Source organism: Aquila chrysaetos, chromosome 7 (assembly GCF_900496995.4).
Source record: "Aquila chrysaetos chrysaetos chromosome 7, bAquChr1.4, whole genome shotgun sequence".
NCBI lineage: Eukaryota > Metazoa > Chordata > Aves > Accipitriformes > Accipitridae > Aquila > Aquila chrysaetos.
Genome location: NC_044010.1, coordinates 34,908,263 through 34,936,211, shown reverse-complemented (window position 1 = coordinate 34,936,211; position 27,949 = coordinate 34,908,263). Strand labels below are relative to the sequence as shown.

The 27,949-nt window shown below is 43.1% G+C and overlaps 2 protein-coding genes across 10 annotated transcripts in view; one reads left to right on the top strand and one right to left on the bottom strand.

Moving 5' to 3' along the window:
* The first annotated feature begins 313 nt into the window (after positions 1-313).
* TMPRSS2 (transmembrane serine protease 2) lies at positions 314-26,614 on the top strand. Of its 6 annotated transcripts, none has more exons than XM_030020439.2 (15): positions 314-332; positions 7,133-7,290; positions 8,512-8,582; positions 9,438-9,633; positions 9,945-10,028; positions 11,461-11,580; positions 12,980-13,109; positions 14,204-14,314; positions 15,164-15,207; positions 15,927-16,101; positions 17,793-17,968; positions 18,968-19,063; positions 19,934-20,076; positions 20,635-20,787; positions 20,984-22,224. In XM_030020439.2, the coding sequence occupies exons 3-15, from the start codon at positions 8,568-8,570 to the stop codon at positions 20,993-20,995; spliced, it is 1,455 nt and encodes a 484-aa protein (XP_029876299.1). In that variant the 5' UTR covers positions 314-332; positions 7,133-7,290; positions 8,512-8,567; the 3' UTR covers positions 20,996-22,224. The 6 variants fall into 6 exon arrangements, 5 of the variants coding, with proteins under 5 accessions (XP_029876299.1, XP_029876297.1, XP_040980855.1 ...); XM_030020437.1 differs by lacking the exon at positions 314-332 and adding an exon at positions 860-968; XM_041124921.1 differs by lacking the exon at positions 314-332 and adding an exon at positions 1,406-1,421.
* LOC115343871 (interferon-induced GTP-binding protein Mx-like) overlaps positions 23,799-27,949 on the bottom strand; it is a 24,579-nt gene continuing 20,428 nt past the window's right edge. For all 4 annotated transcript variants that reach the window (XM_030020433.2, XM_041124919.1, XM_030020435.2 and 1 more), the window contains 2 exons: positions 26,924-27,166; positions 23,799-24,256 (listed from right to left, as the gene is read on the bottom strand). In XM_030020433.2, the coding sequence (XP_029876293.1) occupies positions 24,023-24,256; positions 26,924-27,166 (477 nt within the window). In that variant the 3' untranslated portion in view covers positions 23,799-24,022. The remainder of the gene's footprint in view (positions 24,257-26,923; positions 27,167-27,949) is intronic.

The following is a 27,949-nucleotide window of genomic DNA, read 5'->3' as shown; positions in this document are numbered from 1 at the left end:
TCTGAGGTTTTGGGATATAAGTGGATTTTTTTTGCAGTGGAGCTCAGCTTTGGCAGAGAAAAACCTCACTCATTGGTAGATCTGCTTTACAGAAGTTACCACAAGTCACTAGAGCGTTGTAAGTAACATGACAATTGAGATTGCAGTAATTTTTCAGAGTGCCCCTTTATTAAATGGCCCTAAAAGGCCAAAGAAAAAGGGAAGTTAATTTCCCTGGGCTGGGTATTTTATGAGCAATCTTTGTGAGCTCCTGACCTGCCCCGTTCACGGAAGCGTTGTGGCTTCTAATTTGCATACGACACCCTGAAACCCAGACTACTAAAGACCGATGCGTAAGTCCGAAACGGGCCCGGGCCCCTCGCCCCAGCACGCTTAGGCTAGAACAGCAAATCCCAAACCTGGCAGAGGTCCGCCCGGAGGAGTCGCCGCACCTCCGCCCCCGGGGACCGGGGCGGGGGGGGCTGACACCGGGAGGCACCGCCACCTCCTCGCCCCCGGGCGTGCCGCGGCCCCTTCCCGGGGGCTCCCTTTGCTTCCCTCCGGCTTGTTTGTTTTGCAAATGTCCCTGGGAGGAGGAGGAGGAGGAGGAGGAGGAGGAGGAGGGCTGGGGGAAGGGGCAGAGGGGAGCCGCTGTCTGGCTGGGGGCCGCTGCCGGCCCCCACCGGGCAGGAGGGGTTGCCCGCGGCCCCCGCCGGCGGCGGCGGCACAGCACGGCCGGGCCCCCCGGGCCCTGCGGCGGCGGGGGGAGCGAGGCGGGCAGCGGGCAGCGGCCTTCTCCCGGCCGGCGGCGGGAGGAAGGGGCCGGGCGACGCATCCACCTGGCGGCACCTGCCCCTTCCCCGCCGCTCCCCACCCCCCGCCGGGAAACTCCTCCCCGGCCCCAGCGGCTGCTCCCGGCTCCGTGCGTCCCGTCCCGTCCCGTCCCGGCTCCGTTCCGCTCCGCTCCGCTCCGGCGGGGGCAGCCCCAGGTGAGCGCGGCGTTCCCCGCCGCCCGGCCCGGCCCCTTCGCCCCGCACGGGCTCTCCTCCGAGGCGAGCGGAGCCACCTCCGGGGCCGGGCGGCTCCCGAGGGCCGGAGGGTGCCGTCGTCCCCGGGGCGGGGGACGCACACCGTCTCGGCTGCCTCGAGTTGCGCCTGCGGTTATTGGCTTTTAATTGAGGAACTTTGGCTTTGCTTCGAGGGAGGGGGGCGCGGAGGGAGCCCGGAGACATCTGAAAATCCCCGTCCCGCGGGGGTAGGGGGGCCGGGGTCCCGCCCGGCGCGGAGAGCCCCGCGGGCGTTCCCGGGGCTGGGGGGCAGCGGGGGCGGCGGCGTCTCCCGAGAGACGATGAAATCGAGGAGGGACGTAAGCTCGCCCCTTCCAGCCGTGTTTCCCTCTGCTTCACCCGGTTGCCCCCTTTCCGCAGCCGGTTTCTCTGCCGGTAGGTGCAGCGCGAAAAAGTTGCGCTTCCCCGCGGAGCGGTGGGTCAGGCAAGACGGGAGCCGAACGAGCACGGAAGAGCTGAACGGGTGTTGTGAAAAGTGAATAACGCGATCCGACGAGGTACAGGAGGAAGGGTGCAGGGTGCTGTACGCACGCCAACGCTGTCCCACCTCGTACTTCTCGAGGGGGAGGTTGTCCGTTTCTTGCCGTCGTGATGAAGGGAGACGAGACGCTGAGAGATCAGGCAGCTTTTTCAAGGTCACGGAGCAAGTAGTCGCTCATATGGAGAATAAACTAGAATAGCATCTAGTTCTGGGGCCTCTTTATTGTGTATTAATGTCGCCACTGCTTTGGTTTCTTGCAAAAGCGCTGATTTCTGGTTACGGTTGTCACAACTTGTCAAGTAATTTTGGAAGAGTAACTTTGTTGATAAGAGTGCCTTCCCACAGGAGCCGTATCATTGAAACTTCTGGGCCAAAGCTTTGAATGCTGAAATCAACCCCACTCTGCACCTCCCCTCAGGTGGCTTTACTGATGATCATAGCTTCCCTGGACCTTGAATTTCACCTCGGATTTCTGGGTGGGTGGGTGGGTGGGTGTCAGTGAATTTAAGGGACCATTCTCACATTGTGCCTTTGTCTTAAGTATCCCTGTTTGCCCTGTGTAAAGTGACACTACTGCCTTTAGTGCTTTAGAAAGAGCCAAAGGAAGCAGCTTCACTTATGAAGGGTGATTTGCATCAACTAAGGCAGCGTTAGGCAGGGGAAGAGGTGGACATTGTGTGTGGCACAGATCAATGAAACTAGGAAATGATTGCAGTTGGGGCTGTTGCCTACGGGTATCAACGTAAATGTAAAGCCAAAGGTGGACTAAAATAGAATTTGATGTCAAAGTAGGACTTAACATTAACTTAACTTTTTTCCTTTTCCTTTCGTTCTTAAACTGTTAAAAAATTATACTGGGACATAGGAATGGCAACCTAGGGCAAATCTATCATGGTAGTCTAGCCTGAAAATGGAAATAAGTTGAAACTATGTTCCTGGACGTTGACGGAAAAACAAAGCGAAACAGTATTCTAGGATGCTGGTCAAAATATTTATCTTGGACTTGCTGTTCCTGGAGATACAGGTTCTTCCTCCCATGTCAGTCAAGGGTCAGTCCACACTGAGTAGTTCCAGTACCGTGACGGTAGCTCAGCTGTGTCTGTGCTACTACATCAGTACTTCTCCTATGTCTTTGACACATGGGTGGATCCCTAAACCTGTCTCTGGCGATATGAGCCTACCTGTGGAGTGAATTCAAACCTTCTGCCAGCAGGCTTGCTTTTCTTTCTTATCTGCCATAGACCCCTTGGAAGTGGTTTACAGCTCCTCAGGATCTGTAGTTCACAGGTGGAAAACAGCTGACCTGGACAAATATCTAAATAAGTCTGATTTGTTAACATTGCTAGGTTTTACTTTTCTGTGGAGTGGGTACCTTCTGGTACTGTTTTCATACAATATTCATTTGCAACTCGAATATGGTAAACAAGTATTCTTGAGAGCTTTTTTTCCTTCCCGGAGACTTTCAGTGCTGTAGACAGAGACTTGAATTTTACTGCCAGAAGATGAGGTTATTTGCTTTTGCCATGGCAGGAGAAGGGCAGAGGCAGAACCAGAAATGTAGTGTAGGGGAAGAAAGCATCCAAATGCCAGGCTGGCTGTTGCTGTCTCCTCTAGCAACGCTGTGATCTGTGCACATGAGCTGGTGGGTGCTGTGAGCAATGGCTGCCTCTGCAGTTGTTGCCTGACCAATAACTCCATCTTCTACCATGCCAATAAATCTGGTTCTTCTGGCTCTTGGTCCTTTCTGTTTCAGAAATGGATTTTTTTTTTGTAGGGTCTTGTGCCACTCGTCATCCACTCAGCTAGGCCACAGCTTTTCAGCCTCCTTTCCCACCCCGCCGTTCTAACAAAGGCATGTGATGTACTTGTGATAGGCTGAGTTTCATGGTAACAACTGTTCTCAGAGAAGACAAATAAGGTGATTATTCATAGTAGGAATACAGCATCCTATAACTGTTTAAAATGAGACTGCTATGCTCAGAGCTTTTGAATGCCTTTTTTTTTGCATGTGGAAGTAGTATTAATCTTAGTTTGCTGGCCTTAGGAATACTGTTGTGGCCTTTATTTGAGCTGCTGGTAGTGCTTATCAAGAGGTACTGGTTTTTGACACCGGTTGATAAATAGTTCTACAGTTTAATGACATTTTAGGTGCTAATCTAGAATAGCTTCAAAGCTATTTCTTAGGATATCTAAGAATGTTGAGGTACTATTTGTTGCGGCAACCTTTCATATAAATATTTACATAGTTTCGTATAGTTCTGTGCAAGTTGTGTAATGTTACTGCATAGGCACACGGAGTAGAGCTTACCTCTGTTGAGAAGGTTAGCTGAAAGGCCAGGACATTGGAAGAACCTGATATTGATGACTTTTGAGACATTCATTTGCTTGTCAATTTGTCTTTGACCCCTTCGAGAGGATAAATTTTACCCTGTGGAGTAAATTACATTAACTTTTTTTAATTGTCGCAATAAAAATATTTAGTACTACTTCCTGAAGAAGTATCAAGGCAATCTTGTTAATGAAATGAGGTGAAAATTCTTATTTAGTTCCTTTCCTTTTTCATACATAACTGGATTTTTTTTTTTTTTTAACCTTTCTATACTTCATTTGCAAGTCATGATAATTTTTTAGTGCTGCCTGTTAAACAGGAATCTTTACCATGTTTCTTTTCTCTTGTCCAGGTAGCAGAGGCAGGAATCTCCCACTGTGTGAAAGGATCATGTAAATGAATCTGGAATCACCTCTTTGCTTGTTTTCTCTCTTCTTATGTTTTTTATTGCCCCTCCTCCCTTTCCTCCCCACCTTCCTATCATGGTTATATTGTGTTTAAGGTTATGCTACTGAAACTTCTAGGTGGTCATAAAACAGTTGGGAATAAAAAAAATGAAAGCATACTTCCTTTCTAGCATCATCAACAAAAGCCATAATTTGTTGGCTTGCCCTTTTCTAAGATTGAGCTTTGCACTGGAATTACTCCTTGGCTATCTTAATGAGTTTTGGCAGTTTGTTCATTTGCATGTACTGTATTTCTTTATCTGGATAAAGGGAACTGGTAATTTTTTCAATGTGTCACTGTGTTAGTGTTCATGTAGAGTGTTTGGATGCTTTTATGCTTCCTCCTTTTAGAAGCTGAACTTGACTTCATGCATTTGGCTTTTAACTCTTCTGTCCTCTCCCTTCTTCCTTGTTTGCATGCAGTTGCTTTTACATAGGTCTAACTGTGAAGAACTACTTTGGGTTTTTTGTTGCTGTTGTATTTTCAGTTGTTAATACCTGTTGTAGAGCTTAGCAAACAGCTAATGATGTTTCTATTTCAGGAAATAGCACAAAACATGTATTGAAGTAACACGTAAATGCAGGAAGCATACTGTTGCCAATATAACTCTGGCTTCGTTGGCCAAGTTGAATTCACAGTGTTATATTAGTATATCTGAAGGTAATTATTGCATCCTATTGACTTAGGCTTCTAGACATGGAAACAACATACAGCGATCTCTATATAAAAGCTTGTGGAAAGTAATATAGCTAGTGGTACTTGCGGAACTCTACGCCTCCAAAGCATGGTACTGCTCTTAATTAGCAATTACAACATGGTGTGTACTAAGGAAGTACCATTATTATTTCTTGCATGGAGAACTAGGGTAAAAGCCAGCAAGTCCGGTTTCATTAACAAAATTGTGGTTCAATCTTTAGGGTTTCTTTGCCTTTCATTCTTTCTGTTGTCTTTGCGGGATGTTGGCTCCTGACTAGCGAAGGACACACGCAGTATAAAGGAGTCATGACCTGCTGCTGTAAGGAGGCAAAAGCGGAGGCTCACCTTTGCCCAGCAGTAGCGAGGTGAGGGGCTTAGGAGGATGGGGCGGTGAGGACCACTTAGAGCTGAGCAGCACGACTCTGTGCTTGGTGCTTTTCCTGTCCAGGGGAGAGAGTGGCTGTCGCTGTGGTAGGGAGGAGGACAAGCCTTTGGAGGACTAGGAAGATAGTCTAGGAAGTCTATATTCAGTTAAGTACTGTGTTATCAAATAAAGTACAGACCAACTCTACTGCAACTTTTGCTTAAATATAAAGAATTGATTTGCAGAAATCTGCAGAAAAACTAAAAAAGCTATTGGATTAAATTTGTTTTAAATTAATCTAATATTTTCTTTTTTTTTTATTCTGACAACTTTTATTGGAAAAAATGATGTATTTTTTTTAATCTTAATGACTGACGACAGAACTTTAATTATAACACTCCTAAGGCGTATGTAAGAAGAAGCTAAGTTATTTCAAGTAATAGTTGCAAGCTGTGAGGCAGTACATTTCACTGTATTGATCGGTATGCTATGTCGGTGATGGCTATGCATTTTCTACTCTTATTATTGCCTGTCATTAGAAACAGTAGCATTATTTCTTCGCTTTCAGAGTTATGAAACAGAAGCACACTTGATTTTGGATCTTCTGTGTTGCTGGAGGTCCAAAAGCTGGTTCTGCTCCATCCATACTGGAGTACCCTGAAGGTTTTGAAATTCAAGGGCTTGACTGCATATGAGTGATGGGTCCCTTTCATTATTTGGGTATACTTTTTCCAAAGCTAGAAGCTGTTAGCAAGGTGACCTGCAAGGCTCTGGCTCCCTGGGCCTTGTCTCTTACACGTTCAAGCCTGCTGTGGGGGTGAGCTCCATCCCTGTTTCCTTGCCTGGGGATCTCTGTACCCTTTAACTCAACCAGCTCACTTTAAAGGACTCTTGAGGTTTGTTTCTTCAGATGTAGCCAGTAAAGTGCCATTATAGCTCGGCAGACATCAGGAGGAATGACTGGCAGTGGGAGGGAAGGATAGTTGTGCATTCCCACTAAACTCTTCTGCACCTACTCTACTTTTATGTGGGATCTATTTAAACCTGTCTGATGTGTGAGGTGAGTTAGGGGCCAAAATATTGGAGTGAGATAAGACGGACCAGTATCTTCTAGCTCTATAACTGTTGGGATGCGGAATGTTTGACAGGTCACTTTGTTTCTCCATGACCCAGCTTCCTTATCTGTGAAGTTGTTGCAGTACCCTTGATGTATTTGTAAAACATTTTGAAGTGTGTCAGTGATGCTTATTTAAGAAAACTAGATTGTATCATTATTGGATGCTACACATCAATTTTTGCCTTAAATGTTTGCAAACTAATGGGAGCCCAGTGGTTCTGGTTTAATCTGTTTTTAATACACTGGCAAATGTGTATGTGTAATACCATGGAAATCTGTATGTAGCTATGACTTCCCTGTGTTTGGTGGTGTGATAATGGAAAATTATTATTAATCAGAATCTGGATGGGAAATAGATTAACAAAGACTAAATTGGGAGTGATGGTTGAAAGCCAGCTAAGAACAGAGATTTTTTTTTTTTCTCAGTTCATTAAAAAAAAAAAAGGCAAAACCAACCAACCAACCAAACCCCCACAAAAGTGAGGAAGACTGTCATCTGCCAATCTGCAAAGCCTTTCAAATAGTAATCTAAAAAATATTTGGGGTTTTCTTTGGTCACAGTACCTGTTGGCTTACCTCAGAATCACCACCTAGTATTCTTCTGTCTGCTATCACTAAACTTCCTAATCCTTTTTTTCCCCCTACTTTTCAGAGAACGAGGAACAAAAGTATCTTCCTGTGACTTGTTACTTGTCCTTTAAGTCTGGGCAGAGCTACACTTCCCGACTCTGCTGTGAAGAGCTGGGTAAGAATGGATGCGACATAAGGCAGAAGTTGTGAAGCCTTAGTCACCAATCTGATGGACTTACTGTAAGTAGGAGTAAGACTTGTTTTTCAGCTGTCTGCCATGCAAATAAGAGTTCAACAGTGCATTATTTACTTTTTTTCGCTAGTGCTAATAAGCAAATACCAGAATCAGCCTTCCTAAACCGTCAGGAAGTATTGGCATGCTCGAGGTGCCCAGCTGCTGTTGAAATCTGCTTCAAAGACATTTGCAGTTCAGTTTTGGGTGAGATGACACCTTGGTATAGGTTCTAAAACATAACCTTATACTTCAGGCTGAATTATGCTGTGTCTTAATGCAACTGCTCTTTATAGTTGTGGCTTTCGACAGGGGTCGTGGAGTGTGCCTGTGTGTTGGGGTACTGCTCTGCAAGTTGTTCTGGAGAAAGGTATTTCTCAGTGCGTGACTGAGGCACTTTCTAGGCATTTTTTCATGTAGAGTAGCATTATAAGAGGACTCAATACATTAAATTATTTATTAAAATGATTGCTTGTGGAGGCATATAACTGCCTATTCTGGAACTGTGGCAGCAAACATTTTGTGTTTCTTGTGTCTTTGCTAATCTGTAGTTTTACTTAAAGTTAATGTTTAACTTTAAAATAAACTCCTATATGCTTGAAACATTGTACGTAGCTCCTCTCTTTTACTCTATTTGAGAAACTTTCGTATTCTTGCGGCATGGTGTTTCCCTGTCATGCTTCTCTCCCTGGTTTTGGTGTGGTGGCTACTACACACAACCAAGAAAACTGTTTGCAACGCGGAAGAGTGAAAAAGATGTGACTTGTGGGGCTGCTAGCTGTGGCGTTATCAAATGAGTTAGTTGAATTTGTGTTTCCTGATGCTTTGTTCATATTCTCGTTTCTGTGTCATAAACCTCGGAGCGATACATGAGTAAGCGTTGAGAGAGGCAGGAGGACCTGAACTTGGTACTGACACCGTGTGGGTTGTTGCCAGGATATTCTTTAACTCTCATTCTGTCAGCGAGAGTGAGCACTAACTTAATCTTCTCGGTTTGTGTGGCGCTCGTGTTAATGAATAGTTGCCACTGTATAATCCTTAAGGTTGTATTGAGAGGCTATTGAGATCCGATTTCATGCTGCACCTTAATTTGTACTCTCTCTTGAAATACTTCCGTATTTTTTTTCCCCCAGGTTGGCATTTTTCCAAAGGAAAAACTGACAAGAAAGGTGGACAAAGCTTCTGATTGTGATTGTTTTCTGTTTCGTTTTGTTTTTGTTTTAATATAGGTTCATGCTTTACTTCCGAACACTTGTATTGTTTTCGTACTGCTGACAAAGGAAAGATGACCTCTACCGTAGTAAGTAAACAAAATATTCAAAATATTCCTCTCTGATTTTTTTTTTTAATGAGGTTTTTATTTCTTTACAAGTAACAGCCTATTGAATGATGTCCTGGTTAACAAGTGTTTTAAAATGTGGAGTATTTGTTGTGTTTTCATTTCTGCAAAAAGGGAAAAATATACTGTGAGGCAGGTGTAAGAGGCTTGACTTAACTAGCATTTCAAGTGCTCAGATACCCCTGGGAGATATTTATGCTTTTAAAGCTTATTTTGGAGGGATAGAATGGAATGGCTTCTAACTAGTTTTTAAAGCTCTTCCAAGATAAATATTCCACAACCTGTTGTAGGCCAGTGTGTTTCAGAAATAGCTTAGGTATACCTGGTGTTGTCATAGAACAAAATGGGGCAGTAAGCGTTTATCCGAGACCTGGACAACTGCACGCACAAAGGCTGTTACTTGTCACCATTTCTTTCGATGATGGCACTGCCTAAAACCATCCTTGCTGCTAATTTCTACCCTGTCAGATGTTCCAGTGCAATGGTTTGTGTGGCCAGCTGGAGGGCTGGGCTCAATAATCCTTCTTAGGTTGAGTTACTTTGGATCAGGAAACTGATCTCTTCATAGTCCTTCCAGCCTCACTCTGTTATTTTTATTCATCGAAGTGCGAGGTATTAGGCATGTACTGTAACTCTCTTTGTGTAAATTGGAGTCACTAGCATGTGTATGCATGCAAGATGCATTTCTGCATTGGCAGAATTACTTAGTAGGGTTCTGAATGTAAATGACATCTGAAACTTATTTTGTCCTAATTGCAGTCTTGCCTCTTGTTTTTCATGTTCTCCTATTTCCATCCCCTCAACATTATTATTTAGGATCCACCGCCATACTATGAAAATCATGGCTTTCAGTCAGAAAATGTCTATTCTGCTAGTCAGCCAGGAGGTGCTAACCCGTATCCGCAGTACTTCTCAACAAATGCTCCGTCAGTGCCAAGCTATGTCCCAAGGGTTGCTACCCATCAGTCAAGTAGGCCAGTAGCACGTTCATCCAGGACAACATGTGCATCAAGTAAGTTTTGTAGGGATTTCTTCCAATTTTAGACTTAAGGTCTTCCAAAGTAAGACAACAAATAAAAGGGATCTTCCAACTCCGGTACTGAAGGAGTCACCTCCCCATGGATGAAGAAGTAATAGCTGGCTGGGATGCCAGTGTAACTGGACAGGAACCTGGGCAGTTTGGAGGAAGGGTGGTGGAATGGAGAAAAGTCTGTCTGGCAAAAAATGTCTGGTTTTAATGTCAAGGAAGTAGATAGTGTTGGTGCCTGAAAATTACCTTATCTGTGAACCTAATTTCTGTTTTTCTCCCTGCTTTCATTTCAGGTGTAAAGAAAACCATAGTCATTATATTATCCATTTTACTTGTCATTTGTTGTGCAATTGCTGCTTTCTTCATCTGGTATTTTGGTAAGAATTGTTTTTTTATTCTGAAATAAATGGTAATATTAAACTTTTAAAGTTAGAAATATACGTTCTTATCTTCCATTTTATGCTGAATCGAGGACAGGAAAGTCTTTGTTGTTTGTCTCCCGAGAGATGAACTAATATTGCTTCCTAATGGCTCAGTTTTGTTTGTGTTTTTATTTTTTTTCCCCTTTCTTTTTAATGAACAGTGCTGCTGTCACTTTCCTTTCCCTTCATCAAATAAATATGTTTTTGACGTAAGTGATGTCATCAGCTTTTTGACTCTTCTGCAGTGGCTTATTCTCTAGAAAGCTCCAATCTATCTGGCAAAAGCTGGTGCAGGACAACTGCACAGCACCATAGCTGTTAGTAAAGAGTAGTTTGACCTCCTGCAAGGGTTTTGCACTGATGGATAGCTGGCACCTGACTGTGCATGGCCAACACGTTCTGTGGTGCATTTCATTTGGGAAGTCACTGCTGTGCATCCTCTCTGAAATGGAACCCTGTTCCAGATTTGAACTTCACTTAATTTCAAGTGAAGGATGGAGATTGAAGTAAATTTGTATACCTTAACTGCAAGAGTGTGAATGGTCAAGATATGTTTTATTTTGGTAAAATGGGATCTCTCTTGGAGCAGAAGTAATTCACATCCATTTATTTGTTTCTGTGAGGCTTTTGCTTTGAAATTGTGTTAATGTTGTGTGAGCCCAGCCTGTGTCTCACCACTGTAAGCCATACCACAGATGATATGTTTGCCTTGGAAGTCATCCCCAACCCGGGGTGACTGAGCTCTGAAGCTGGGCTAGAGCAATTCTGTTTGGCTTAGGTGAGGTTTGTCTTGTGCTATCTTAATTTCCCTTTCAATGAAAGCCACTTTTGAAAGGAAACTAAAAAACAATTTGCTGTGGTTTTAGGAGCCTCTGCTTTCTGTTCTGTGCAAGAAATGGAAGGGAGAGAGAAAGGGGTTCATTTAAAACTATTAGGATGACACTTTGTGTTCTTAAGGTGGTTTTTTTTTTTACTCACTTTGATTTACACAGGGTGAATGTAATCTTGTTTTAAATGGCAGCGAAAGCAAAAGGATGTAATTGGAGTAATTGCTTTCTTCCTCCTTTTCTGTTTATAAGTCTTACGCTTTGTCAGTGTAAAGCTGACTCCTTTTAGACAACTTAATGGTGCTTGCTTATTCAGGGGAGGCAGTGGACAAAATCCAATCAGCTGCATCAGTGACTTAATCTGACAAGTGATATAAAGGACAGAGCAATACATCTTCTGTTGTGTCAGGGTAGGTCTCCTCCCATCTTTGAGTTTAAGAGCTCTTTCTGATGTTTTGCTCTATCAAAGTGGAATACTCCTTAAGATGAGAGTCGGCAGTAGCCACCTGAGGCTAAGCTGATGTTCAGAACTTAATGCCTGTGTTGCTCTCTCCCCGCAGTAGAGAATCGTTGTCTTGGCTCCTTGATAGAGTGTGGAACTTCAGGAGTGTGCATGCCGCCCTCGCAGTGGTGTGATGGAGTGAGCCACTGCCCCAACGGGGAGGATGAAACCCGGTGTGGTGAGTGCCGGCAGTGAAGTGGGGGGACCTTCAGCCAACTGCAGGAGTTTTTTGAGCAGATTGCCTTGTCCAAAGCTTGCCTAAGTTAAAGTAGAGCCACTTTAGCCTATATCTCTATAGGCTAGCATAAAACTCTAGCTATATGTGGAGTTACATCTCTAAAATCGTTTAGGATGTTTGAGCACTTTGAAGCCTGTACCTAGATGGTCAGTTTGTTTCCAGTCTGACTGAAAAGCTGAAACAAAATGACTGACTCCGGGGTTTGAGCTGGCTTAACTTTGAATCAGTTTTTAATTTGAACAGGCTTTGTGCAAAACTGAATGTAACATTGTCTCTGGAATGAACAGTCATCATTGACTTAGTAGAACTTCAGGGGATAACATAAATTTGGTGGTCTTCAGTCAGGCTTGTCTTTTTCCACATATTTTGCATTCCTTGTTCTCCCAATAATGCTTCAACTACTTCATAACTCCTTTGTGTGAGAAAACCTGGTCTGATCAGCATTTCCAACTGAAAAATTGCCAAGGGAAGCTGTAGTGCAGAGCTGAAGGTGGAAACACCATCGATTTGTCCATTCTAAAGGCGTGGGATCTTCTTTCTAACACCTGTGTTGTGCCAGTGCCACCCTGGGAAATCTGTGCTCTTATTCTCTCTCTGGTTCTAACACCTGTGTTGTGCCAGTGCCACCCTGGGAAATCTGTGCTCTTATTCTCTCTCTGGGAACTTTTATTCTGCACATGCCTCATGCAGGGTTAGCATTTACTGGCATATGCTCTAAAGCTGTTCCTCTCCATTTGGTTGAATAATGGGTTTTTGGAGAAGCTTGTTCAATCTGTTCTTTTGTTTGAAGTATTTGATATTAAATTCCTGTACAAATAAATACATAATGGGGCATGGAATGTCAGCGCTTATTGCTCCTTGTTACATTCTTGCTCTACAAGGGCTTCTCTGAGGAAATTTGATGTATTAAGATATAAAATAAAATGTATTACAATAGATGATATTTTCTTTATACACAATATATGATATATTAAGAAATATATGTTTGCATAGATAAAAGATAAGAAAAGATTGGCTATTGCAATCTGCAAGTGGTAGAATGTTAAAGAGAATATTGAGCATAAAAGCTGAAAAGATGAACACTGTCTTGTGTACTTGCATTTTTAAACTGGTAGCTCCTTTAAATTGCCTTACACAAAAGAATTAAGTCATTGTGATATTCCTGTCTACTTGATATTTACTCAGAATTTGAGTAGAAGGCAGCATTAAATTAACACCAGTTTATACATACAGACAAGTATTATGGGTAACAATACTTTTAAGTAGAGAAAGAGCAGTAATATAGCGTGTGGTGTTCTTGGTTTCTTTTTTTTTTCCCCCCTTCTTCCTTTTCTGGCAGTTAGACTTTTTGGACCAAACTTTATCCTGGAAGTTTATTCACCTGTCAGCAAATCCTGGTATCCTGTTTGTCAAGATGACTGGAATGACGATTATGGGAAGATTGCGTGTAAAGACATGGGCTACAGTGTGTAAGTCTAACCTTTGTCATACACTTGCACATACACAGAAAGGTTAAAATTTCCCTCTTGCTGTTTTTGAGAATGCATACCTGAAACAAAAAGCAGTTGGCAATCTAGTTCTTGTGAACCCAGGTGGGTTTGATTTTAAGGGTGGTAGCTGTTACAGAATAAAAACAAAATGTTGCTCCAACAAGTAACAGGGTCTGGCACGCATGCAGTATTTACTCAGTGGGGTCACTTGTATCCAATACATTCACTTAAAACCATGTTCCAGAGCTCGGTTCAGATCATCTTAATTGCTCAATAACATCCAGTCTGACTTAATCTGTCATCACCAGTATTATACGGCAAGCCTTGGTCTTCTGAGGACACGAGTAACACCAGCTCACGTGGAAGGTTGCAATAAACATTTGTGGCCCTGAGTGCTGCCCACGTTCTCTCCATGTAACGCTGTAGCTTAAATTCTTCCGTGGTTGAAATACTTGATGTTACCTCTCTTTGATACAGTTGGCAAATACTGTCTTCTGTTGCGCACGGAGTGAATTTATTGCCCAGGCAAGCAGAACTTCTGTGTGCCCATGCTGTATCGTGTTGTTCTGGATTCAGGTCTCTGAACCAGTAATGACCCTAGTAGTTCCAACTCCAGTAAGACAGCCCAGCAGCAACTACACAGAGCTGGTCCTCAGCTAGAAAGCCTGGCAGAACGGCAGCACTTGCTACCCCTCTCGTAGTCCCACAGAAAAATGGCTGTCACGACTTACTGGACCTGAACTTTGCTATGCTGTGTAAATGTACCAGCAAAGGCATCTCTTCATCTTGCCCTGTTTCATGAGGCTGAAGATTCCTACCGTGCATGCATATTAGATAAAAATATTATTTTAATCTAGTAACTGATGGGAAATGGAACTTGACAAATGTTTAAAGAATCTGTGTCTCTGGCACTGTACTATACCGCCGGGGTTCTGTGTTTAATTAAAAAAAAAAAAAATTAAAATCACGTTTTTAGTGTTGTTCATGTCAGAAGCTCTAGCTTGGCACAGTTTCTTGTTACTTGTTTGAAAACTGAAACTACTGGGTTTCATAATGGACCTTCTGTTTTGCAGAGATACGTATTACTATAGTCGAGGAGTAGCAGCTGAAGTCAGCTTTAAAAGCTACATGAAGGTGAACACAAGTGCTGGGAATACAGACTTGTACAAAAAGCTGTATAGCAGGTATCTTTGTTTAATACAAACTTTTTTCCTTTTATCAGGGGTCTTCCTCGCTGTTGTAAGAGGTGTACCTTCTGCCTATAGTGTAATGCAAGCACATCTTTCAATGGGGATTGTTAGAGAGGAAGAGACTTTGTTTTTAGCCTGATTGCAGCAACTGCTCCCCCTTCTATTTAAAAACACAGCTGTCATTTTTCCATCCTTCCTCTCCTCTTTTAAAAGAGGAGATGTCCCATCCTGTTCCCTCCGTGCTGTCTAGAAGGTTGCCATGTCAAAGATACTTTTCTAAGGCTTTTTGACCATCAGGAGAAGTTTCTGTATGGTGACAATAGGTACCAGCTGTAACACATTCACAGCAGCTGGTACAGCTTTTTTTTCTTCAGTCACATGAACACACAGCATGCAAAATGGGTCTTTCACTGTGGAAAGTATCATTTTTTATTCTCATTAAACAACTCTGAAGTGTCTAGTTTCTAAACCTGTAGACTGCTGTGCCTGCTAAGTTCCCATGGCTCCCTTGCTTAGGTTCTTCTACAACTACTTCATAAATCAGCCTAATGTTTTCTCATGCTGTTCTTCATCCCGCTCCTCAATAGGCTTACAAACCTTTTGTACTGGCAAGTGCAGTCTTCCACATGACTTTTGGTGAATGCAAGAAATGGTGGAGGCCAGGTGGTTGCTGGTAGGGTAGCTGGAGAGATTGAAGAAAGGAGGGAACCCTCAGCAGGAAGATGAGGGTGAAGGCAGGGCACAAAGCTGGAAAGGGTAGGAAGCAGCTGGAAGGTGAACTTTGCCTACCACTTGCTTCACTGTGTGCCTAAAATCCCATCTGTTTTTTTATTTCTATTGCAGTGATTCCTGTGCATCAGGAAATGTGGTTTCTCTGCGCTGCATAGGTAAGTGACTTTGTTTCTCAAACTTCTGCTTGTTCATGATTTGAAATGCTCTAGCCAGGAAATCCTTTTGAATCTGCAGAAATAATTGCCCTTGTTTGATGGGCAGATGATTTAGCTCCGGTTCCCAAGTTTCGAACAGTGCAGTTTAAGGAGCAGGGTGGGAGAGGAGACAAGGAGGATGTTGGATCCCCAGTTGCTTTTGTCTTTGCTGCCACCGGTTCCTTTAAATGACTTGCCTGCGGTGAAGCTCTGCAGCCCTCGCCTGGCAGCCATGGTGGGATGTTTGTGGTGCATCTGCTCTCCAACACGCGGCCATCAGATGGGCAGGGCGTTCTTGATGGCCATGAGGCGACTCCTGGCTGTTGTCTGTTTTGTTCCATGGCCCAAAGGTGTGTGTGTGTCCGGCTCGCCAGAGATGCTTGAATTCCATGGTCAAAGGTGTAATGAACCACCGGTTTATGGTTCGTGGTGAGCCGAGGGCAGCAGCTACCAAATACTCATCTTGGCCTTTGCAATGGGAATGGGATCTAGGCTATGGGAGACTTGGGGTCTCGGCGTCCAGGGCAGGGGCCGGAGCTGCGGTGTATCGAATGCCAGCAGTGCAGAGGTCAGACATGGTCTGCGCTCCCCTCTGCTCATGAAGCCTGAGCTGCGGAAGCCATCTTCCAGACCAGCTCCCTCTTTAACTAATGCCTGTGTGTGTGTAACTGACTCCTTAGAGTGCGGCATGTCCACTAAAAGCGTGAACGTTATGAACAGAATCGTGGGTGGCAGCGGGGCGGCGCTGGGGCAGTGGCCGTGGCAGGTCAGCCTCCACGTGCAAGGCACCCACGTCTGCGGGGGCTCCATCATCACCCGCCAGTGGATAGTGACGGCGGCACACTGCGTGGAAGGGTGAGTCTTGTTCACCTCTCGAGTGGCAGTTTTTCTTGCTTCAGGCTGAAACGCACAAATTTACTTAAGTCTCCCAACTTTCTGCTTTAAAACTGAATTAAATACCATTCCTCCCCCTGCCTTGAACGCAGGTGTTATGTGCAGTATTTTGTTTATGTAGCAGTATGGTTTTCAAGTGTTAAGGGAAAATTTGTTCTGGAGGAGACTGGCTGCAGATCATCTGTCTGCCTTCTACAGGAAGAAAATCTTATTTTACTTGTTAAAGGTGGAGATTAAATTGAATGGTGGTGCTGGGCACAGATACCCACACAACTTCAGAGGTAAACTCAAGGCACCAAACGTAATGCCCAACAGTGCAATGTTTTCATGAAGATGTTGAATTACACTGTGAGGAAAAACAAAGAAAAGGAAAAAAAGGAAAAAAAAAACCCCAAATGCTCAAATATCACACAACTGTAGATATGATCAATTTGAAGATGCCTGTACCATTTATTTCCTCGTATCTTCATGCCACAGGGTAGTAAAGCCTAAGTCATTATTAAATGTAAATTTATACCTATCCAAGGAGCACTTTATATAGGCATCAACAAGAAAAATAGCTGGTGCTTTTGTACATTTTTAACCTATAAAGGAGATTTGAGGGTGTTGTGGTACGTTGTGTACAGTGGCAGAATATGTTTAAAAGGTGGCCGCTTCTGTTGGAGGGAAAACCCACTAAGCAAAAACATTTTAGTGGTTAGTTGGCTGCATCACATTTTGAGGCTAAGCCAAGGAAAAATAGCTTTGTCCTTAACCTTGAGAAAGGAACGCAAGTGTTTATTTTTATGTGATGATCTTATCCCTCCTTTGTTTTCTGATTTCAGCTCGGTAGTATGCAAAAGCTTTAGGAATGGCAGCCAAGCTGTAGCTGGCACAAAACTGGTTTTCAGTCTTGTGGGTGGTTTGTGGGTTTTTTTTTTTTTTTTTTTTTTTTTTTTTTTTTTTTTTTTTTTTTTTTTGTGGCTTTGTCTTTGGGTGGGTTTTTTTGTTTTATTTTGGAGGGGGGATGACTTACAAGCACTACTGCCTTGGCAGTTCTCATGGACGGAGTTTTAACACTTGTGGGAAGTTTTCTACTGAGCATTTGGAAACTGTGCTGAAGCGCAAGAAACTACTTAAATTACATCCTAGTGAGAATGCTTAACATTTAAAAAAACCCCACCAAAACCCCAAACCAAACAAGAAAACCCCTGGCATTTTCAAGATAGTGAAATTCCTTCACTAGATCATGTTTTTACTAATTCTGGCTTCTGCTGCCCGTGCATGCTTTGGATAGTAAACGTGAGTGATACCACTGACATGTGAGACCTCGGAAATAACTGCTTGATCCCTCAGCTGTGGAAATCAATAGACTTCAGTGTTGCAGTCTCAGACTATAATTTGCTGTGCTGAGTGACTAAGGGGATAGACAGTGATACTTAACCCATTTCAAAGATTTTTTTGGATATATTTATGAAATTAGAGTGAAGCTTTCCCAAAGTTAGATGTCTTGCAATTTGTTTGCCTTGTTCTTCAGAAATGGTAGTCAAATGCATGTATATTCTTGGTCGTGCATGTGTTTGACTACCATTTCTGAAGACAATTTTTTGAAGGTAATAATCTGTGACTCGTTACCAGAGAAGCAAACCTTCTAACCTTTCTTTTTTCTGTAGACGATTTTCTGACCCGTACAGCTGGAGGGTTTATGCTGGGATTCTGAATCAGGATGAGATGCTCTTAAGAAATGGGTACAGAGTGCAACAGATAATTTCCCATCCAGATTATGATACAGATTCTAAAGACAATGATGTTGCCCTTATGAAGTTAGAGACACCGCTGAGTTTTACTGGTATGTATTCTGCTCTCCTTAAGGCAAAAATCCAATGGCAATGAGCACATCTTCTAAAACTTCTGAACTTTATCAAGAAATCCTTGTAGGTACTTATGGGAAGAACACAAAATGTGGGTAGAGACACCTTAGAGACAGGGTAGAGGTAGAGGGCACATCCTCTGATTTTCTAAGTAGGATTTGTTTAAATCTAGTACGTGGTAAGGGAGTTTGGGCTCATCTCAGTAATGTACTTTTAGCCCAGAATGCTGTGTGGTGCTTAAGTATTGCCACTCCTATATGTGCAGACTCAGGATGTAGTGGTGGAGTGGCTGACTAAACCCTAAACCAAGTGACATCAAATAACAATTGGAAAAAAAACCCCCACAACCCCAAACGTTACAAGAAGTTCCTTTCTTAAAAGTAGATGTAGGTTGTTTGTAAGGAAGCAGTAAAAAACAGAGGACAAACCATTATTTAAACTTGAAGTGCTTTTTGTGTACAGGTCCTTTATATTTCAGTGCATCAGTTTAAAGCTACTAGAAGTAACCTGGAGGGGCTCTTCTGCTGCTGAGGGCAGGGAGATTGTCTGTTTACGAGGTTTTTGTTTCACGCTTCTTGTGTATAGGCATTGAATCCTGCTTGCATTGTGATTATTTTCAGCAGGGTTTTGCAAAGAGAATGTGGAGAGGTAGTTGTCAGAAGTTTTTCTTTGTCCTCTACTGATCAGAAGAGCTGGTGTTAATTGTTCTAGTTAGCCTGATGAGCTAGTACCATTAACTATGCTTGTTCCTCATTCTGAGGTGAAGATTAGGTAGCCATCTGGAAAGGGCAGCTGGTAAGCTTTCTGCTGCTGCCTGCATCGCACACTGTAGCTTATCTGCAAGTGTGTAAAGTAGAGAGAAAATGCATGGTGTGTATGTATTTAAGCGGTGGTCATACCTAGGTATTTCATATGCATTTATTTTGAATTATGTCTGGTCATCTGGGATTACAGATGTTACTGTGTTTGTTTTGTAGATACTGTACGGCCAGTCTGTCTGCCTAATCCAGGAATGATGTTCCAGCCTGATCAGCAGTGCTGGATATCTGGCTGGGGAGCAGAGTACCAAGGAGGTAAAGAGTGGCTCTGGAATATTTTGGGCTTCTACATAAACCAGTCCTCTTCAGTCTACAAATGACCTTTGCATGGGCTGATTGGGCAGTTTGAGCCAGATCTGTTGATATGCTATTTTTTCACCCATTTTACAGTCCCTAATATTTACACAGGGCATTCTGTCTCAAAGCAAGCTGTGATGTGTTGCATTCAGCAGACTGCAAAGGGGCCTTAAATCAGTACCGGGGGCCAGAAATATTCACAGAGGAAGCAATTCTGTGCCCCTGCTAGCAGGGCCACCTCTCCTGTAACAAGGGTAGCTCTATGCCAAGCCAGTCCTCTGTGGACATGGGAAAGGGCAGGAGCCTGTCCTTTCCACCCCCTCAAGCTAGAAGAACACGTTGCAAGTAAATTTGTAAGTGAAAAGGAAAGGGAGGAAAGGTTTCTTTCAGTATGAGAAGCTCCTGGGCAGGGAGGGGGGTGCTGGGGAAGCTGGACCCTGGATATGGCAATTGCTGGCAGCTTGTGCTGGACCATGAAACTGTGGGGAGGTCCTCTTCGCCTCTTGCAGACTTCATGGGCTTTTAAGAGGCCTGTGGATAACACAGTTGATTTGGGGCTGGAGTAGGGAGATAGATAGGTGCTATGTTCTCTTGCTTTACAGTACACTGACAGTAAAGCAGGGTAACTCACTGACCTCTTGGAAGGGAGTTTTAATGTCACAGTTGTTTCTGTGCGATGGACCATACATCTTAAGTGTCCATCCCGATGTTTCTAGTAAGTTTATTTCATCTTGAACAGTGCTAGCTGCTGGGATTTGTAATAGCAACGTAATATGATGCTTGTTCTAATTTTGTCTCTGTGTGTTTTTGTGTATGTTTCAATTTTAGGTAAAACTTCAAATAACTTGAATTATGCTATGGTGCCCTTAATAGAACATTCTAGGTGTAATTCTGTCTATATCTATAATGGCATGATTTTGCCTACAATGATCTGTGCTGGATATCTAGCAGGAGGAATTGATTCCTGTCAGGTAATTATTTTTAATTAACACCTAATAATGATCTGATTATTTTTATGGTCTTACTAGTAGGCTTTTAAAACCATTAATTACAAACAGATCCTATGCAAAAAGAAAATAAAAAGATGAGTAACATTTTGGTTGGGCTTCTAGTTCCTTTTGTGGTGCATCCCCTCAAAAGGGAGAGCTTTTGTTTCATCTTCTGAATGGCTTCCAGTGCCCGAGTTCTCGCTAAATACCCAGAGAGGGTGAAGCAGTCCTTTTTAATGCTTCAAGGATGTTTTGTTAACTGGCACTTGAAAGTGAAGGAATGCTCTTCATAATCATAGCATTATGCCTGTGAACAAGAGTCAATAATGCATATCTCATTTAGTGGTTTGGGCAAACAATTTTCATCCCTATTGCAAGCAGTCATCATTTAATACTGTAATTGCCATCGCATTTTGGTTTAGTGATTGCCTTAAAACAGTGGTTAGCTTTTTTTGAAACTTAACCTATATTCCTGAAGTGAAATGGATTGTGTCTTCCCTGGTGGCCAGGTCACTAATAATACGCTTGTATTTTGTGCAGGGTGACAGTGGAGGTCCACTAGTAACTAACAAAAACTCCGTGTGGTGGCTGGTTGGAGATACCAGCTGGGGAACTGGCTGTGCTAGTCGCAATAGACCTGGAGTGTATGGGAATATGACTGTGTTTACAGATTGGATTTATAAAAATATGCAGGTAAAATATTTGGGTGTTTTTAATAATTTTAAATGTCCAAAATCTGAAACTTGATTTTATTTATAAAAATAAATAAATGTCACTTGTCTGCTAATGAAGCTATTCTGCTGAGAAGCATCCAGGTAATTGATAAGATAGTCTGTCAGCCTGTCAGCAGAACTTGAACCTTTGGTTTTTGTTTTGTTTTTTTAAACAGGCAAACAGATGACAATGCTGTCTGTCCTTCTTGCTGATCGATGTTTCTGAGAACAAGAATAAATGAAGCCATGGGTGCCTGGGATATTTATTCACTTCGCAAATGATTTTTTTTTTTTTTTTCTCTTTGAATTTTCTCTTTAAAAATAACGTGAAGGATTGCACACTCGGTTCTGTGCTGGCTACAGTGACTGACCTTAATCAGTGAAGGATTATCACAATAAGCACCTTTCTTCTTGTTGTGGTGCCTGGCAGAAAGTTGTTCTGTCAACTGCTTGCTGAAATGTCTCTCTTTAGTTGAGTAACTTTCACTTGATAATCAGGTACAGGCTTATAATGACAATTTTAATCACAATTTAATTTAAGATTTTCGTAGCAGGATGCTGAGACATCAGTAGTGTTTTAAATTAAATGTTAAGTAACGTGAACACTGAATCTCTGAGCTGCTGGTTGGCAATTTAAAAAGAAATGAATGTTTTTTGGTACATATGAAGGGAAGTTTTCATGCACTACGGTAGAGGCACAGAAAAAAAATACTGTATATTCAGGTAGTTAAAAATCCTCAGGATCTTGACACAGCAGTCATCCAAGTCTGATTGATTGAAGTGAGACCAGTCTGACTGTCTCAAGTAATTAAAAGTGCTGTTCTGCCTTAAGCTGCTCTGAACCCAAAAAGGGCAAGACGTGCCGTCACTCTAGATGTAGGCTACGGAGAGGGATGCTCCGGAGCTGCAGCAGGAAGCGGGTGAGTTAAGTGTCCGATGGCGAGGTCCCTGGCTGCGCGCATCGAGGTCGACTCTTGAACTCTCCCTGCTGTGAAAGGCAAAGGGCAAAGTTTTTCAGTAAGGCTGTGTTGCAAATGATAGACCTCTGGTTGCAGACACACGTACAGAGGCTGGGTGTTCTATACAAAAACCCACAAATCTGTGTTTCTGTGTAACCAGATGAACTACCTCATTTATTAAATTTGGCTTTTAATTCCTTAGCGCTCTCCTTATGTATCTGCATGTATGTTTTTAGCAAAACGTAATTAATATCAGAGTGCCACCTCAACTAGGATTTTGAAAATAATTTATAATCATAGTACAGAGGATCAAAAAGCCATACCAAGTCACTTTTGTTAAGAAGGATAAATCTCTTGAATGAAATGACTCTACTAGTCTTGTTTTCTCTTTTGGTACTGAAATGCAATTATCTTGCATGTGAACACTGCACCAAATAAATATTTTTTTTTTTTACAAATAGTTTTCCTTAGTAGTGGTTTATATCTGTTTGCTTGGATATTTTTGGAAGCAGTTGCTGGATTCAGTGTCCGAAGTGCTTTGAGAATCTGATTTAAAAAAACCCCACAAACCAAAAACAAACCCAAAGCAAAAGAAGAACAACACAAGAGGGTGATCCAAGAGATTATTTTAATTCCAGTATTTCAGGTCCTTGAACAAACCCAGGGAAAGAGAGCCGGATGTCCAAGAATGTTGGATGTCTTTAGTGGCTGCATCTGATGAAATGACTCTGACTTGTGAAACTGAATTAAATAAGGAAGTTTAGTCTAAAGGCAGTGGGTCGAGGGTGTCACACCCTAGTTTGTTATTACACCTCATGCTGCCTGAAGCAATGTGTACCTGCCTCTCTTCTCTAGGTATGAGACAGGGTGTTTTCAATAGCACCTGAGTATCAAGTGCGCCTTGGGGGGATACCACGAAGTAGTCAACAAGTTTAAAGTACTTTAAAAATAGAAATGAAAGAAATTAAGTTGTTATGGTATCAGGCTTTTTTATGGCTTCTCACCTGCAGCACTACAAGTCAATAGTAGCAAAACGGTACGCTGAAATGTGGAAAACCGGCTGAAGTGCTAAACAGGGTTATGAAAGCTGTATGCTGTACTGGCGTGAATGCTGTGCCACAGAAGTCAGCTATCTGCTGCTGCAGTTTCATGTCAGAGGGTCAAACACCTTCTATCGTTTCTAGCCTGAAGAGAAGGCTTCTCTTGTAAGCATCCTGGAAATTACTACATGGCACACTGGTACAAGCATGTTTTGGTTTTTTAGATGAACGCAGACATTACTCTGGCTACACAAAGCACAGCTTTGCCCATTAAAATAAATCCTTCGTATAAAAGATGTCATAAATACAGCATGCAGTATTATATTTTGCACTGGCTTCCATGAAATGAAAGAGCTTTTGGAAAGGTTCTCCTTGCCCTGGGGAGGGGAGGGATAAAGGCAGCAAGCCACATGCTGAGACACCCTTCTAATGTTTAACATCCTGGGTGGTTTAATCCCTTTTTGACATCCAAATCCTGCTATCTATTGAATTGCCCATCGCTCCCAAAATTTCAGGTGATGCTCCAGGAATCCAAAAGAAAGAGCCTCTTAGCCTTTCTCTACAAATCGGAGAACTTAAAAAGGAGAGACAGAGCCTACAGCATCCTGTGGATGTACCGATCAGATGAAGTTAACTTTCTTTTCCCTCTCGGCTGGAACTGTTTCATGCCCACCGTGTGCACCCGCTCTGCCTACTGGGCTGGGACTTAACAGTGGTGACACCTTGCAGAGTCATCTTTCAGGCGGTGGCAGGAAAGGCAGCAACCACAGGGAGGCAAAACCACAAAGGGAAGCGGGGGATGTCACTAGGGTTGTGCAGTAAGCTTTATCTAGGAAAGTTAGTTAGATAATTTGATTTCTGCAGTTTGTAAGTTACACAGCTGAAAGCCCTCATCCTCATTTAGGAAAAAACACACAACAAAACACAACCCTCAGAGCTCTAGCTTTTAAATAATTATTTCAATGATTATACAGAGTTCATGAAGCAAATGATTAGAAGCGGGATAACTTTTATTTAATCACAACTCCCCCAGTGGAGCACTTTACATAAGGGTAGGTGTTTGCATATAACTGGTTATGGAAAATAAAGCAGAACTGAGCACTAGAAATGAGTGTTAAAGGTCTGTGCTGATATTATATTTTTAGGGGATTTTACAAAGTTCTTCAATAATGCTAGAAAACAAGAGTAGACAAATACTTCTGGAAAATGAAGAAATCTACAGTGAGGTGAAGTCTCTCAGGTACTGGCAGGCTTTGGTGAGACGATTAACTCGTTGACTGAGGTAGTTCCTATATTTAGCAGCTTCACTGTCCTCCTGAAGGAGATGGCTTAACTTGTCTTTTTCTTGCAAAAGATGCAACATTGTGGTCTGCAAGTGATCCCCGAAGTCATGAAGGGCAGAAGACAGGATGATCAGAGGTATCTGATTGGCGAGGCGTTTACTTGCTCCCTGCAGGAAGGGGAAAAAAAGGCAGAATACTTGTTTCCCAAAAGGAACTAAAAAAGGAAGGGGCTATAGGTAATCTGGTAAGAAGTGGCAGCACATTTTTAAAATGTTGTATTGAGTTACTGTTCAAGAAGCGTGTGCTTCTAGGAACTAAAAAATGTTTGCCATTAGTATCTTTTGTGCCTAAAAATTAAGAGTTACGGGAATGCCAGCTGTTGCTTTTTTCCCTCAGCAAAGTAAACCCAAGGCAGGCTGTTCCCTGCTTAGATCTGCCAGCTATCATTGGTAAGAGTTATACGAGGACATGCCTGACGAATAGTACTTGTGAACAATTTCTAGCGTCAAACCTGTCTTCTCTGAACACTACCAGTGTGTTATGGTATAGGAAATCAAACAGTGATTTTTCCCAAAGGTGGTAAATTCCTGTATTTAGATGGGTTGTCCTTTTAAGTATAAGACAGCTTTGGAGTAAGCTTTAGCCTTAAGGGAAAACGTCTTCAGCAATAGTGAGACTAGACTGTGCCTACATTACATCTATTGATATCTCAATGAGATAATTTTCTGCTTAACCTGACAAACTGTCTGGTCTAGTTATTTATGCAAATTGAAACAGATTGACCTAGGAGAGCCTGTGGGGCCCTTTCTGCAGAGACATCCACAGGGCTTGGGGGCTTAGCTGGTGCTTTTGGGCGACAGGAGGTTCAAAACCTCTCCAACGCTGGGAGGGAGCTGCCTCCAGCCCTCCTGGTGCCAGGCGAGCACTTGCGCCCGAGTGCCTGGCTGCGATTGAGAGACGTGCCATCCTCCTTTCTTTTTGTGGCACCTGACTTAAAAATGGCAGTGGGAAGACCAGGTAGAGGCGCATTTGATTTGTAGGTCGTATAGGGTTTAGGCAGCCCGTTTCCAGAGAAGTCTAAGGTGTTTCTGGCTTTAGATAACTCTGGAGCTTAGTAGCTGCAAATCTTTTATGTACAAGGATGGGGTTGAGCTCAAGCTGGAAAATACCTAAGACTAGATGTTTAGTTTTTTGTTCTAGTTTGCAGAGATCTAGTCAATAGCAATTCAGCTGAGTCAGCTAAAGCATTTACTGAGCCTACGTATTCTCTAGGCACTACTGACCATGGCAGGAGGGAGCCTAGGTGCTTTAAATATGGGTGTTTTTCTGGAGACAAACTACCCAGAATCTTGATAGTCCTGCCATAGGTGACACAGATTCATGCATGCCGTTTTCAAAGGCCATGGACACTTCAGAGCTTCCATCTCATTCAAAGTGTATTTGGCCTTGCATAAGTCCCATGAAGATATGATGCCCTGGCATTGGTTATTGTTGAAAGTGGCACTTAGGGCATTTACAAAAATGTGTAACTAGCATCTAAGACGTTTGTGTTATAGCAGAGAGTATAGTGAGGCAGGAGGGAAGAGCTTATGCAGTTTTGCCTTTGTCTCTTGTTCTCTGAAAGCTGATGGTTTTCTCTCCATCAGCCTGAGCAGCCTGAACATTTAATTGCAGGAATTTGTCAAAACCTTGCTATTGAAATTCAAGGTGAGCTGTTACCTACTGTACTGCATTATTAATACTGAACTTGTTGCTTTCTGAGGGAGTTTTACAAAACAAAGATCAAAAGCAAATCCTGTTAGTGCGTGTTCCCTTTGCTGTCTTTCTTTAACACGATCAACAAACATGATCATGTCTGTTAAAACATCCTATTTGTCTTCAGAGACTTCACTTCTATGGGGCTGTCTGCAATATAGCATACGCACTCTGATCTCTACAGATAGTCGAATCCATTTTAACTTAATGTTTTATTATTGGTCCTCCTGCCGCATTAGTTTAGGATCTGACTGCAATCCACTGACACCACTTTCTGCTAGCAGCAGAAACATGCAGAGGGGCTTAAGGCTGACCTGAGCTCTCAGACACTGTACCAAACACCAAAGTGCTGTACATAATGTTGTTAAGCTTGTGGAAACTAGTGTAATTTGAAAACCATGAGATGAACTTGCAATGGGGAAAGCAGTCCTAGGACTGTTGCTTCCTTTGCTGGAGAGGGGGGCTTGCCATCAACTGAATACCAGTAACTTCTAATTACAGGGCAAAGGCTCTTCCCCATCCTATCCTCTCCTCTATGCTGGTAAATGACTGTCCTTTCCTCCCCCTGACACTTGTCCCCATAGGAAAGCCAGCAAGAGAGCATTGGACTGGCGTGGGGCTGTATAGGCAGCAGGGAGTCACCCCCTTCTCCCTGAAAGGCTGGAGGAGGGTGAGGACTCATTTTTGTCAATGGCACATTCCCCAAGTGAGGGGCAGCAGCAGCAGGGAGCCATGCCGGGCTGGAGGGTAGCTAACAAGTGGTTTAGGAGCCAGCTGTCATTTTAACAACCTGCAGGCTTTTCTAATCATTGTATCCCACAGTGTGCAACTGTGCTGACACAGCCCATCAGACCAGCTCTGTCCTCACATTTTCATCACTGGTCAGAAGCTCCGATTAATTCGTACAAAAGCTGTGCGTGTACCTGGATGAGACACTTATACCTTCTGGCTACTATTCCCTGCATAGTAGTAGTATTGCATGAAAGACTCATACTGGCTACAGCGAGATCTGGACGAGGGGTATATGCTATAACTTTGAGGGTGCAGAAGAACTGCTGTGTCATAGTCTGTAAACTCACATTGAAATAGGCCTTCGTGTGAGAAACCATGTCCTGGACAAAGGAGGGCTCTTGATTCGAAACAGATCCAACCTGCAACTCTTTCCCATTGCCAGCTTTGGTAGTGTTTTCTGCCTTAACAGAGTTTAAATCGTTAACGTAAAGGTCATCCTGGCAGTATACAATTCTCTCCATTTTAAACTGGGTCCGGATCTGTCTTTCAGCCTCCGCTGCTTGTTGCTCTCTAATGTCTTCAATTCTGGTCTAGGAAAGAAAAGAACAACAAATTCTCAGACATCTACTTCCTTTTTAAAGGTGCCGGTGCTCAGCAGGGTCCCCAGGGAATGGCAAGTTGGGCACAGTGTTCAACAGTCCTTGCACAGCACTAATCCCAGACCGGCTCTTGGGACCGTGGAGTAATGCTTTAGACTCTGGTTCCTCTGTTTTGAAAGAGCAGGAAAGCATGGCAGTTTTTTTCCCCTCCTTAAACACGAGTGGGATCAGTCAAAACCTGGTGCTTGGACCCTGAAGGAAAATACAAGGTTGATGGGAACAAGCAGCAATAGCCAGCCATGAGTTCAGCCTGCAGCCTCAGTTTCTGCATGCATTTTGTTTGTGTCTCCCTCTTGCAGTAGGCACTGACAGCAGGCACTAGTGTGAACTTCATTGCTCCTCCTGCCCTTCTTAAAAACTGTAGTTTCCGATCTGTTGTCAGCAAACCAAACCCGTCTAACCCCTCGCTGTCTGGTGTTTTTACCGCAGTAATCTGATGCTTTCTGGCCTTTTCGATACTTCCACCCAGAAGTCTGTGGGGGCAGCAAAGTTCCCTCAGTCATCCTCAAATTCCCTTAAAATGCTTTCCTAGCATCCCTAAAGATGCCTAAAGACCCTCCCTAAACACTTCTGTGTTTGGCTGAAATAGCTTATTTGCTTGCTGTCTGGTTGGCCCAGGAGCTCCGTAGGGTTTGGCCATGCAAGTCAAATAGCAAACCCATCTATTTCACTGACATTTGCCTTTGACTTTCTTTTTCCAGCAGTGCCCTGTGA

Excerpts from the sequence above, each read along its gene's own strand:
- TMPRSS2 (XM_030020436.2), top strand. Across the intron at positions 9,634-9,944 it reads CAGGACAACATGTGCATCAA|GTGTAAAGAAAACCATAGTC; the intron begins GTAAGTTTTGTA and ends CTTTCATTTCAG. Across the intron at positions 19,064-19,933 it reads GGGAGCAGAGTACCAAGGAG|GTAAAACTTCAAATAACTTG; the intron begins GTAAAGAGTGGC and ends TTTCAATTTTAG.